We start from the raw sequence: 15,152 nt of genomic DNA, 5'->3' as shown, positions 1-15,152 counted from the left end.
AAATATTTTCGATTCCGTTTTTAAAGCGGATTTAATTTTTCTATACAATAATTTTCACGAAGCTAAGCTGGCGATGGATTTCTGAAGGGTGCTCAATTATTAATTGATTAAAAATAGTTATTATTAAAAACATATCGATTTTTACAATTGTATGCTTACAGGATGTTGTAGACAACCCGTGAGTAGGTTGTATAAAGTAATTTTAAGGGGTGGGTACGAAACTACATTAGCGCTGGTGCACGTTTATTGTCATTTATGTATTAGGCTTACACTATTACTTGACTACATTATAAGCTACCGTATGTGTGTTCATATTTGTATAACTACAACAAAGGTTCTTGTTTTCATATTTCTTTTTTACCACTAATCCATTGCAATATACACCATTGCAGATAATATATCTGGAGTAGCCATCCCCACGACACACGCATCTCTATAGCCACGAAAGGCCGCAGTATGGGGAGAGAGCGAGAGTAAAATATAAATTAATAAAATAAATGATGCATGTACCTATATACAAAAAATGTAAATGTATAGGTAGATGAGAAGGCATGTATTGAAGAGAATGTGTTGCATATCATTGTATTCAGCAGCAGCTGTTGATAAAACTGCATGGCATTTTTAGAAATTTCATGTTATTTAGAATATATCTTTATGCAAGTTATATGGCGCCCTACAAAGAACATAGCGCCTAACAATACAAGCATTATTAATAAAAAAGAAAAGTTTTAAGCTGACGTTTTATTACTATCAACTTAATTTCTAATTAAACCGCACATCGGTAAAAATACCAATATCAATCACAGATATTATGATAAATGACTTGTAGTAATTCTTAGTAAAGTTACCATTGTTTTATTAATATTATGGGCTAGTGATAATTAATATAGTAGGCCAGCTAATTACCATTAAAAAAGAAAAAGAAAGCAAAAAACGAATAAAAATTATTATATAGTAAACATTCATTTTGGAAGCTTCCCCAGTAACAATAGCCTTCCTATTTAAAAAATAAAAGGGCAACCGTTGATAAATTAAGTAATAGTTTTATCTTAGGTTGTAAATGAATATAATTTAACATAATACTCTAAACACAATCAAATGTATTGTGTAGGCCAAAATAGTAAACAAATAATCATACAGTGTTTGAAGCCATGGTGCATGCACATAATGCATGTATGGGCCTCCAAAGAAAATAAAATGTCAAAATAATCAAGAAAGAGGCTTTTATAAAGAAAGAATGTATTTTATAAATAATATATAAATTAGAATTTATTATGGGTATCTACCTGGGGGATCTACAAACATTAACTAGTGTCCTTTTCTGTAATCTAAATTCATTTTGTTTACATTTGATGACGTATTTATAAATTACAAAGAGAGAAGAGAACAATATAACATAGTATATCATCACATCATTCTTTATTTAAAAAAAAAGAAAATGTTACATACATCCTAGGTCACAACTTGGGTGACCAAGCATATGCAGGGCAAAACAAAGCAAAAGGCATATTACAGTAAAAAAAACACATCAAAAGGTATAAAATTCAGTTGGTATACAATTTACAGTTATAATCTATATTATTAGGGAACAAGTTTGCCACGCCAGTTTAAAGCATTCCATAAGCACATACCAATGCTGTTTCGTTAAATTTGTTATTTGTATTTACAAAAATCACATACCGTAATAATATCCTGAATTTATAAAGCGCCTAATGTTGTAAAACCTCTAAGCGCTGTATATAAGTTGTGTCTTAACCTTACCAGGTACCCATTTTTACACCAAATATAAGTAAAGCCTCTACACATATTAGTCTACATGTATAGCCCTTTAGTGTCAAATCATTATTTGATGCTGCTGCTACTGATGAAACTCATGATTATTCAACGTTTCAATGATACAAAGTAAGTTCTGAATAATGTACATGATCGCTCACTCCAGACTTAAAGTTAAAATATATTTCAAATAATACAATTTTACAATCTATTCCGGTTTACTTTCATCCATCGTCATGGTAGTCTTTCTTTTAATGGGTATGAGGGCGCCAGACACAATTAAGCTTCCTTCAATTGAAAAAGAACACATTTGAAGCTGTTCAACTTCACCCTGAAATAATAATAGGATTTGAAAGCTTGCTATCAAAAATACAAGACCTATAATAAGTTTAAAGATATATTGTCCCCATGGAAACGTTTTTTTTTTTCACATTGAATGACATTTTGATTTTTTTTCCATAATTTAATAGTTATTCACTTTGACCAAAAATTGGATCGAAAAAAACAAACAAATTATTTTCCTGAAAAAACTGTAAATTAAAGCAAAACATAGTGAAATTAGGTGCCAGCCAATGGGGTTTTAGTTGAATTTAACCTTTTAGTGAAAACATTATTTTTGTATTTTATATATATATATATATATATATAAATCATACTGTAAATTATAGAAACAGTGCTCATATTCGGAACATGATCTCATAATCGCGTCGAGCATAGCTCATTGGCGAAAGTTCCGTATTTTTTTTAGTTGTATGAAAAAATGTCTCTGGCGGGATTCGAACCTGCAACCTCTCGCTTACAGGGCGAGTATCATACCACTAGACCACAGAGCCATGTATGGTATTATCACAGATTTTCACCCACCAGATACATTAGACATTTTTTCATACAACTAAAAAAAATACGGAACTTTCGCCAATGAGCTATGCTCGACGCGATTATGAGATCATGTTCCGAATATGAGCACTGTTTCTATAATTTACAGTATGATTTATATATAATTTACACAGTGCTACGCAACATCATTGATTTATATATATATATATATATATTTTCTGCGGAAGTGATTAAATTGATTAAAAATATAAAATGGTCTATTTAAAATCTGATTTTATTTACCCTTTCACTGCGTGTACCGGGTATGGGAAAAACAATTATTTAATCGTTTTGCCTATAATATATAGCACCCTCTATAATTTTTCGATAAACTTGAAGATATTTGCAATTCATTTTTTTAGCACAACATGCACCCTCTATATGTGTTATCATCTTGAAATTTCAATTTCAACTTGCGCCCTCTAGGGAATAGATATCATCATTTTCACCTTGGAAAGTTGTATTATTAGTTATAATGGCGCAAAAACATCCCACAGTTACCAAATTTTACCCACCCAAATATCGTGTTCATTGCAATACGCAAAAAAAATTCTGAAAATTGTTATTTTGTACAACAGAGATTTAATTAACGTAATTGTAAACGATAAAAATAAATAAATAAAATTTTAAAAAAATAAATAAATACATTTTTTTATATTTAGTTATCCGCAATGCCTTCGGATAACTCCTTGTTATTCTATAAAATCATTTTTTTTTTCCTGTATTATTCTTTCTATCATTTTTGTGTCTCGTGTAACTCTAAAACTTGTAAACATAACATTTCATTTTTTAATGACACTTGGTAAAAGTTTAATTCATATTAAGGGCAAACTTTCTGTGAATAAAAAATGGCGTGTTGTACACAAAGTTACACACGCACATTTAAAATTTGAAAATGCGCAAAATTAATTTCAAATCAACTTTCTACGCGAATCATGACATTTTGCGCATGTAAACATTCCCTGCGCACACACACTTTTTTCCATGTGTGATGCGCACGGAATGTAAAAAATTTATATATATATATATTATATTTTTCTAGCCATTCCTAGTCATTAAAAAAAAAAATTAAGACCATTTCTACTTTTAATCACGCCATACGAAAACGTTGAATTAGACAATTTGAGCGCATTTTTGTCAAAATTACAATATTGTCAAAATAATGCCTATTTTGAATCTATCATAGGCCTTCAGGATTAAAGGTGACCCTCAATTTTTTTAACTTATTATGCAAGCAGATAAGCTGTAGGTATGAATTCATGAAAAATGTTTACCTCTCGGATGTTATGACGTCATCATATGGCCACCCGAATATAAAATATAGGATTTTTTTCTTTTTCGTCATAGTTCATCACATTTAATAGAGCGCATCTCGCTTATCCATACCTTAATTTTCTCCAGATTTTAATATTTGTTTGCTCAATCAATTATCTTTCATAAAAGTTAGAACAATTTTTAATTTGATGACGTCATCATGTCAAAAACGTGAGTCACTTTTTTTCATCTTTACTGTAAATTTTAATCTTTTATACCTTCTTCTCTGAATGAAAAGTGATACTCATGATTAAAATGTTTTCTGGAAGCTGTTGAATTGTAGATATGAATTCATGTAAACATTTTTTCTATCAGATGTTGTCATCATCATATTGCCAGTTGAATAAAAAAAGTCAGATTTTCATCTTTTGCGTCATAGCTCATCATATTTAATAGAATGCGCATCTATTTTCTACGTATTCGAATCTCTTTAACATGTTAATATGTTGTTGCTCAGATTATTCTCTTCCGAAATTGCTAACTTCGTGTTTCACTTTTATGATGTCATCATGTTAAAAATTAGAATCAAAGGCGGGTCCCGTAATTTCAACTATTCTACACTGTATGTCATATGTATACAGTATATACTGGATATACTGCATAGGACACAAAATAGACAGAATTCAGCATTAGCAAAATATTCTTCAGGTCATAATTAATGGTATAATCTTTTTCTGTGCGCAACATTCCAACGTATGGCATGCAAGGTGGCGTTTGTCGTGCAGATAATTAACTCATCAAAGTGACTAGTTCATATCTAGTTTTATGTATTATACATATCTTCATCAATATCCAGAAGAATTTCTTATAGAAAAATAGTTTTTATCATTGAATTGACAAAAAACAGGACTTCCAAAATAGCTGTAATGATGTCACATGACATCATTAATATGCAAATTAGTTTTTTTTTACTCCCAACCGCAAACCACAAAAATAATTACAAACTTTAAAAAAAAAAATCTCATTTACTGTAGTATTTTTTTGCAATTTATTAAAATCGCATTTTTTTCTTAAATAAATATTACTCACATAGGTGGAACTAATGCTGTGCAGTGAAAGGGTTAATCTTCATTTTCATGTTTTTGGGGGACAACACATCTTTAAACAAAATTTACCATTTAATTATTAAAGCGTTAATTACATGCCAATAAATGAAGCCCTAATGAAGTGTTTCTCCAAAAGCTTGGAATTTCTTTTAGGCTCTGTATTGTACAATATTAACCATATAAATTTAGAAGTATATTAAATGATATGATTTGTTATCAAATTCAACTTAAATGTTTCATGCTCAATGTTGATATGAACTTAGTTCATGCTAAGTTCTAACTAGAGATGACCAGAATAGGTTTGATTAAATAATCAATGTTGAACATACCTCAATTGTTTTACAACATTTACCACTAACTGCATCCCATATTTTAATCTGAAAATTAAGAGAAAATATAAATAACTTAAAATATTAAAATGAAAAAAAATCACACAAATCGAACTGTGATTCTTGAAACCCTAAAATCACTAACTCCAACAGCCTTCAGCTGCTGTTCTTTGGAATGCCATTCCAAACTCAATCAGGAAATCTGAATCAGTTGCCACACCCAACAACTCCTCAAATGCCACCCTTTTAAATTGCAATTTCATCATATATATATATCATTAATCTGTTGCTCTTTTATAACATTTTCTGTTAATTGTTCAGTGCTTAGAGGCAACCTGCATTTTGCGATATATTAAATGAAATATTGTAACTCAATTTTTTAATATAATGTGGCAATTTAAAATGGGGACAAATATTTGTTTCATTTTTCAGATAATCTGTCACAGGCATCTAGACAATTCCCTACAAAACGTGTTGTTTATAAATTTATGTCTGAATAGGGTACCACATTCTATTGCAGATCAAATAAATTATGACACACAATCTTAAAATGACAAATTATTATTACCGTTTCATCATCACTGACACTACCAAGCATAGTACCATCAGAAGTAAAGCATACAGCACGTACCCAGCCTGTGTGTTCATTAAGAACATGAATGATTGTACCATGTACAGGATTCCATATGTGTACAGTTTTATCCCACGACCCAGATGCCTAGAAAACAAATCATCAAGACAATTGTGTGTTTGTCATTTATGTCTACTATTACACATGTAGTCAGTAAGGTAACATTCACTTACTTTTTTTGAAAAAAGACAAATTTACTACCTTGCTTCTTTCAAAAACTACTGTCCTATATGCTAGGTCAGTATGTAGGCATATACACCAAACAGCTGAAAGGTAGTATGAGACAAATTTCACCTAAAGACCTACAGTATATTCTTAAATCAACCAACCATGGTGTTCTAGGCTGGTTTCCTCCTGGACATTTACCTGCGGTATTTTTTCCCCTGGACATTTTCCCCGGACCATATCCCCCAACTACTAAGACATTTTCCCACCAGACATTCCCCCCACCCCCCACACATCATTAAATTTTATCATTATTCAAACAAATTTAAATCTGTTTTTGAAAAGTACAGTAAGTATAATAGTATTTTTTTTAAAGGGCCCTAGTACTGTTTCTATTAAACTCTTTATTTAACACTATTCCCTCAAATTTTTCATGATTTTTCTCAATAAATACTATATTTATAGTTTTTACATATCTCTATTTTGTTTATGTATGTTCACCTTGATTTTGCATATGACTTTGTCTTTGCTATTGTGTTTATTGTTAGCAATATTATAGCAAGATAATGAATGAAAAAGATACCTCTAATTTGTATCATTTCCTTCTTCATTGCTATTTCAAAGATAGCTCGTAAATTCAAAAAAAGATATATTTAATCTATATATAAATTTATGTAAGAGCAAAATTCGGTATATCGAGCGTTACTTCTAGAATGTTTACTCGATGGTATATAAAGTTGGTTCGTACTTTCGGTACTAATTTTAACCACCTGGTGTAACATTGTTTACTAATTAAATTAAGTTAGAAAATTAGTTATTGACAATTAAAACAAATTTAGGTTTTGCCCCAAATAGGGGTGTTTTCCGATCGTGGTATACACTGTCTAATGGATGTCCATCTTGAAAAATACCTGCACACAATAATACGAGGATGCTTCGCATTTACCTATCTCCTTCTATGACAATTGTTTTTAATAGCTGAAAACCGGTAGAACAGCTCAAGTACAGCATCATAATGTTGAAGACAGGCCGATTTTCTTTAAAAAATACTATTTTGATAGATTTAATATACGTTTATACAAATGTATTGATTTGTGATGAATGGAACATTCCAATTTCTCAGTCTCCCAGTCTAATTATTTGTATAATATACAAATAAACTTTATTACTGACAGTTGCTTCTCAACGTTTGTATTTAATTAATAATTACAAAAAAATATAAACATCGTAGTGGTGTATCTTTACTATTTCAATCACTATGACAGTGACAGTTTTAACAAAGTATTAAATCACAAATGTTTTACTGTATTTAGTGGTACAGTATATTATTTATAGGCCTATAAAACAAAAATAATTAGTTACTGAGTGGATAAAGAATATATTTAAAAATTGTTCCCCTTTGTACCCATCCTCTTCCCCATCCCTCAACTCTAATGTTAGATACAAAACACAAATTGGGTTTGTTTAAATGAGTTCAAATGTGGCAACGGCCTGTGGGAAAAATACCGGGGGAGAAATGAAACTGAAACTGGCCTGCTCCCGTGGCTAAGATGGTGAATACTATCTTTGTACCCCTACCACCCTGCATCTGCACAAGTGTCAACACCAAGGTTGTTCCATTCAAGTGCACTTTTATATGTAAGGCTACATTTTTTATATTCAGTCTTAGGTGACTATGCCTAAGGTTGTGTTATTACAAATCTAAATATATTAGTGAGATAGTTAAGATAATTATGAAGAATTGTATATACAAGTATAAGACAATTTACAGTTTGCATTTCAGACAATGTTTTCCAATTAAGTTGATTTCTGAATTCACTACTTGGGGTATCCCATGACGCCCCACATATTATTCTCCCTGCCCGATTTTGAATAAATTACCATAGTTAGACCAAATGACATTACAATACTCAAAGTGTGGCGCAACTATACTCTAGTGTTATAGACATTTACAAGAGAGTGTTTAAAATGGTATGGTAAATCAATCATTAAGAATTTTGATGCCAAAACAAAAATAAGAGAAAAAAAATAAAATCTTACCAGCATTCCAAGTTTAGAGAAGCATAGAGCAAATACATTTGATTTGTGACCATTTAACACAATGCAATCAGGCATATGTACATCATTTGACAGCCTCCATACTCTTACTGAATAATCCCATGAACCTGTAGCCTTAAGTACAATAAACAGTAAACAAAAGTCAAATCAAAATTTAAAAATACAGTTATAGTTGAAAACATACTATTAAAGCAGATGTGTCCTCACGTGAAGATGCTGTTTTTTCTTATAAACAAGTATTGACAATTTATTATAATATTTTAATTTATTAGGAAACAGCAGCATTTGAACTGTTTGAGATTTCGATTTTTGAACTATTTAACACTGGTTCTTTTTGTGAGGAATCTTTTTTACCGTACTGTAAGTTTGGAGTGAACTTTAAATTGTAGCCCCAGGATTGATATTAAACTAAATTATGATAGTTGAATACTTTAATTTAATGAATTAGAAACTCAAAGTATACTCAGTGGTGAACACTTTAGGCTATTAGGACTGGAGATAGACTACTTAATATTAAGAGCTGAAATACTCACTAAAAGTTTGTCATCAAAGGAAAATGCTGAGCACTGAACAAGATCTTTATGTCCAGTTAGGACATTTTTTGCAGCTCCTTCCTATTTAAAAAAAAAAAAAAAACCACCATAATGTCCACTTACCACTTTGACTGCCAAACACGGAACACAACGCTTGACTGCCAAAAAAACGCAAAACATGGAGATCTCCATGTTTTGCGTTTTTTTACGAAATCCAGTAGATAGGTTAATTATTGGTATACTATAAATATGGACACTATATTCAGTCTGAACCGTAAATATTTCACTATTTGAAAGAAACTAATCAGGTTACAAAACGATACCTGTCGAAGCATCAACATACCCCACGTAGAGCAATGGCTTGGCGCGTATAACCTAAATTGTATTGGTGTTTCACTAAGTGAACGAGTTTTACACAACAGACCTGTTTGGAAATGATATTTTATTTATCATTTGGTTGTGATTCAAAATCGATCGCGTTTTAATTCGGTCGTGGTGTTATGCATTTCGGTCGCTGCACCATTCCTAGGTCTAGTCGCAAAAAACGATTCCGGGCCAACTTTAGGCCTGGTGTCTTTACTATGTGGATTTTTGGCAAAACTTTGTAGTCAGATTTATGATTTATAAAATGTAATACATTTTCAGATAGTGACAACTTGTTTTTATAGGCCTATCGATGCAGCGATATTTTCATATTGTGCTGTCCTGCACAAAATCGCGAATATCTCGACTTTCCTGCGCGAAACTACGAAAAACTAAAAAAGTGGGATCCTTTTATTAGGATTTACATATTGTGATTTGAAAATCGTTCTTGGTACCATTGTAAAGCTAAAATCTTTATGATTATTTTAGTCTAAATTACATATCAATCAGATCACATACAGTTTCAATCAGCTTAGTAAAAACATTGAAATTGGCTAAAAACGCTGGCGGTGGCTAACTAACTAACTGGAATAACCTCTGGCAGTCAAAGTACCTTAATAAACAAGTAACGCATAACATGAAAAATACATTATAAAGGTATGTACATGTTTCAATCATAAATGCAAGGCTGTAGCGAGGGGTTAAAAACAGACGAGGCAAAGATGCTTTAAACATAATTATTAAATGTAAAATATGACGATCTCTGCTGGAGAATTGGGGTGGGTAGTGAAAATTGAAAATGCTGGCTACGACCCTGAAATGAATCTTAAACTATTAACAAACTAATCCAAATAGCATATCTGTAGAATGGAAGAAAATATTGTACCTGGACCAGCCAGAGTATGATCTCATGGTCCCAACCGCCAGAACAAAGCAGAGATCCATCATGAGAAAAACATACCATTTCCACACTTTTTGAGTGCCCTACAGAAATTAAATTTTTATCAATTAGATTAATTTGCAACTAAAGAATATAGGCAATGCATTATATAGGTACTGTAGGCATAATTTTAAATGAGTGAAATGAAAAACAATCAATGTTATTGCAAAAAAAATAGAACATATAGTTTGACATACCTTTAAGAACATGCTTTATTTCGCCATTTCTTGTATTCCAAATAATAACAGTTTTATCGTAAGAGGCACTTGCAACATATTTACTATCTGATGTGATACAAACACTCTTTATAGATCCTAGAATATACAAGTTCTTATTTCAGTTATTTTTGAAATAAAGAAGAAACAATTGAAACTAAACTGTATCAGTTAATTAAAACTGTCTACACTATAAAACTTTATTTATCAAAAATGTGCCCTACTGTGTAGTTTGGTAGTGTTTTGATGAGCTTTAAGAATACTGTTTAAATATATAGCATCAGACCTTTATTTAAAGAAATAAGAGGAGAGCACTCAATAGCTCCACTTAAATTTTCAAGGAGCTTGATTTTAAAATGTTTTTGGTGAGAATATAAAAAGAACCAAAACGGATCCCAAACAGATATACCTATTGGTCAGATTGTTTTAATTGAATATTATACAGATATTGCCTGCTTAGAGGTAAAATATAAGATTTGACATCTCTGAGGAGTTGATATTTTGCTCTCTGGAATATATTTCCCGAAGCGCGTAGCAAAAAGATAGTGCATTTTTGCTTAGTGCTAGATATCATTAGATTAGATTTGACATACAGATATTAAAAATGAAAAGACCTTTTTTACAGTACACCTGACCTTAATGTAATAATACTGAATTATGAAAGCCTATTCCTGCACTTAAGTATAAATTATGATTGAATTATGTATGTATTTTCAATGGTTGTAATGTGACCTTATTTTACGAAATCTACAAAATATATCTAGATCTAGGTTAGCTCTAACATCATTCAAATATTGTTACCCTGATGTCCCTTGAATCGACAAACAAGCTTTTCTGTTAAGTTGTTGAAAACGCGTACAAGTCCATCGTCAGCTCCTGTTACCAGTATCTCCCAATCAAGGGAAAATGTGCAGCAGTTTACCTACAGTTTTAAAATCAAGTCTATCAATATAATATAAATATATGATGAAAAAGAGAGGCATTATATTTATTCTTGTAACTGTGCTAGGATATTATTTTGAGGATTGTGCCTATGAGCAATCATTGATTGGATATATGGTGCTTTCATCATCCATCATTATTATGTTTTAATTGATAAATAAGAGGTCTAATTGTATCAATGATGTTACACATACACATTTTACAAATGAGCGTTTCAGTTTGAAATCACTTGAATTTGAATAGTGAGACACAAAAAGGGAAACCACAAAGTTTGCTTATCAATGGTCTGTGTGTGGCTCTGATTAGCTGAAGATAATCTATTCCCAGTAGGCCCTTGTAGGTGCGAAAGTGCACCCCTTAGAACTAGACTAGGAATTATACTCTTTCAAATGTATGGCCCACTATATGATCCCCCGGAGGAGAGGTGCGTCATTTACAAGTAATGCCTACAGATTAACTAACTAAACTAGCCCTCTATTTTAGGTCTATTAGTATTATATTATAATAGGGTCAGAAGGCTCTAGCCTGCCTTAGACTAGAGTTTAGCCTCTAGTTAGTAGGCCTAACTTAACAATCTATGCCCCTACCTAGCCTAGAGGATATGCCTCCTCTAACTCGGGCTAAGCATAGAAGCTAGATCGGCTAGCCTACTATTAGCTGTAACTAGGCCTAGACTATATACAGTAATATACTAATTAATTAATGAGGCCTAGGCCTATAATAATGTGCAGCAGTTCACCTACACTACAGTTTTAAAATCATCGTGGCCAAGGACGATCGGGGCCATCATAGAGATTATCGAGCCCAATTTTTTTTATGTGCCCGATCGTCTTATATATTATGTATTATTTTAGAAAATGTTATCTGTAGTTTTTGCAAAATTTATTATTGATTATTATACGTTTGGCCTGATTGTCTTAGGCGTTGGGCCCGATAGCCTTAACATTGGGCCCGATAGCCAAGTGTATCGTTTGTAAATCCGTTCCATTATAGTTTATAATTGAGTTCTCGGCATACATACAGTATGGAGTGAAATATTGTGTTGTTACAGTAACCAAAATATTGATCATACATGGGACCCACTCTGACCAGGGAGGTAGAAATGTCGTATTCGGTTGGGACTTTTTCTGTTGATTTACCTTTCACTTATTTAACGGAGTGTTTTGAGCGTTGAGATTGTTCTTAACGAAAAAGCTTGTATTGTTAACGTTTTCTAGATTTTTATCACTTTTTATCCTTATAACCTAATTATCTTTCCAGATTACATATATTCGATCAAGTAATTATTATTTCTATTTAGATTCAATAATTAAACATGCCCGTTATGTACATTTTATTGGTATATATAATGATTGTTTGAAATTCCATGTGGGGTCGAATCACGCATAGATTTCGTGTTTTGCTGACTGCGGGATTCTCCTTTTATATAGAAAAAACAACACGCATAATAGTGTCAAACAGACAACGTTTTCATTTATATTTTTGATTAAATAATTCAGTTCGTTCAAGGCGATTAAACATTTTGGCAGATATTTTCTCAACAGCTACATGTTTTTGACAGGGAATTTCGATTTTATAAAAAAAAAAACATGCATTAATAGTGTGTGAAATAGACAACGCAATAATGACGTATGATTTTTCCATTAATATTTTATTAAATAATTCATGAAATGATGATCATTTTCGAAACATTTTTGGCAGATGTTTCCTCTAACACTAACAGCTACATGTTTTTACGTACAGTATTATAGTGTGTCAAATGAATGACTAACGATCATTATTTACTAAACTAATATAAACACGTTGGTACCCGATTGTCTGTCCACGATCATCCTTGGCCCCGACCGTCTGTGTTTTTTAGAAGGTGTGTGCCTTTTTAACCCCACCCATGTCTACAACGAACCTAGTAGGCCTAGCCTAGTAGTAGATTCGTTGTAGTTTGTAATGTAGGCCTATTTATTGTTAGGCTAATCGGTTTTTATGGTCTGTGTTGGTGGTTTCAGAAATCACAAATTCGGTTGGCAAACTAGGCCTAGGCCCCTAGGCCTATTCCAGTAATAGTATGTATAATTACTCACTCAGGTTTTTGTGAAAAAGTGAATCTCCTACTACGTAGCTAGGCCTAGGCTACGTAACATAGCATAGGCCTAACTAGCCCTAGGCTAGGCCTACACACTAGGCCTACTAGAAGGTCCTAGCCTACATTATTAAATACATAAACATAGGCCTAGCCCTAGGCTACAGTACATACAATTAGTTCAGCCCTTCATTATTATGTAGATACCGCTCCTTCAGTAAATACCACTGTACCTCATCTTTGTGTCCATCAAATGTTTTATAACATTTGTTTTCATAATTAACTTGTTCTTGTAGGTCTAGCCCTAGGCCTAGGTGTTCACCAGCCAGCATGCTATGATGCTCCAAATCCGTTTACACGTACGCTATTGGCGTCGCCAAGCCAATTAATTATTATTACTATCTTTGATGTTGCTGGCATCATTCGGCGGCAGGAGGTTGTTGTTGTTGTGAATTCAGTTGTGAACGGCGCCCGCTGGGGTGTGAACATAATATAATACCAACGATCATACCAAAAGATACCCTCTTTGACCATACCACCACCACTACCACCCGACCGAACAAAGGGCGTTGCCACGGTAGTCTGTTTTGCATATAGGGTTATGAAAAATGTTAAATAACGTGAACTAAAGTAAAATGTACTCTTGGATCTGTTTCTACACTGTGATTTTAGTAGGCCTACTTGGGAACGAGTAAATACAGGTAAGGGTAATTTTGCCTGCAATTCAACTTATTTTGTAATGTTAATTTACAATTTACCGCTAAACATTGTTTTATTAAATCATCTGTTGTATTTCGTTAACCTTTTTTCCGTTTCCTTTTTTAAAATACATTTTCCACACATATAATAATAATAATATAAAACAAGTACGATACAACAAGTAAAAACATTTTATGTGTGGAAGCGAAGTACGAAACTACGCCAGCGGCTCCCAGAAACAAACGAAGTAACAATAGTTAGTTAGGCAGTAAATAGACAATATAAAACTACACTAATCATATTCATCAACATAATTTTTTTGGTAATAATTTGTTTCTACCTCTATAGATATATTGTCCCTCGGTAAAATAATTGTTTTAAATGTTTTAGTTGAATATGCCATTTTAATGTCATAATAGGCCTACTTATTAGTTATTCACTTTGACCACAAATTGGATTAAAAAATATATAGGCCTATATAATAATATACCTGAAAAAAACTTGGACTGGAAGTTAATGGGTTTTTAGTTGTATTTAACCGTTTATTTGATCTTTTTACAAGTGAAAACATTATTTTTCTCCCCTTTATTTTTCTGGGAAAGTGATTAACTTTATTAAAACTACAAAATTATTTAAAGTTGTTTTTACTGTACTTTCATGTTTTTGGGGGACAATACATCTTTAACTTTTCTTCTTTTTCGAGACATCACCATAATCGTGCATATAATGGCTGTATTTTACATGATCTAAATAACAACTTTATAGTTTGGCCTTTTTTTTGTTTATTCACATGAATTTGATTAATATCAATATTATTGTGTATAGAACAACGAGGTTTCTTAGTCACTATATAACTTTCCAGCTTTTTGGTATAGCGTTAATATTGATGACATAAAATCTAGTAGAATTAACCATATCACATACCGGGAAATTGTAAGACTTGGATTCAACCAAGCTTTACTAAATAGTGATTTATTTGTTATGCATAACGTATTTATTTTCTCATACCTCTGAGTTTTAACTTTACATTATGTTTTTAGGATCAATTTTATTAAATCGTTTTTAAGCATATTTATATGTACAATTCATTTTGACCTAATATACATATTTGATAGACTTTTTAGTAACTCACGTTTAAAGATGAAAATAATCCTTTATATTAGGCACACTTGGTAGGGTATTGTTTTATTT

At 31.9% G+C, this 15,152-nt stretch overlaps 1 protein-coding gene and 1 non-coding gene across 2 annotated transcripts; both read right to left on the bottom strand.

Moving 5' to 3' along the window:
- Positions 1-726: 726 nt before the first annotated feature.
- LOC144836847 (uncharacterized) lies at positions 727-13,707 on the bottom strand. The gene is made up of 9 exons (XM_078691725.1): positions 13,496-13,707; positions 11,045-11,165; positions 10,226-10,342; positions 9,975-10,072; positions 8,726-8,806; positions 8,175-8,306; positions 5,907-6,056; positions 5,339-5,386; positions 727-2,104 (listed from the first exon to the last, which is right to left on the bottom strand). The coding sequence occupies exons 1-9, from the start codon at positions 13,592-13,594 to the stop codon at positions 1,982-1,984; spliced, it is 969 nt and encodes a 322-aa protein (XP_078547851.1). The 5' UTR covers positions 13,595-13,707; the 3' UTR covers positions 727-1,981.
- Trnat-ugu (transfer RNA threonine (anticodon UGU)) lies at positions 2,535-2,606 on the bottom strand. Its single transcript has one exon. It is a non-coding gene; the product is annotated as a tRNA-Thr (tRNA).
- Positions 13,708-15,152: the final 1,445 nt, after the last annotated feature.

Source organism: Antedon bifida, chromosome 3 (assembly GCF_963402885.1).
Source record: "Antedon bifida chromosome 3, ecAntBifi1.1, whole genome shotgun sequence".
In the NCBI taxonomy this organism is placed as follows: domain Eukaryota; kingdom Metazoa; phylum Echinodermata; class Crinoidea; order Comatulida; family Antedonidae; genus Antedon; species Antedon bifida.
The sequence above is the reverse complement of the archived record's forward strand: the minus strand, read 5'-3'. Positions and strand labels throughout refer to the sequence as shown.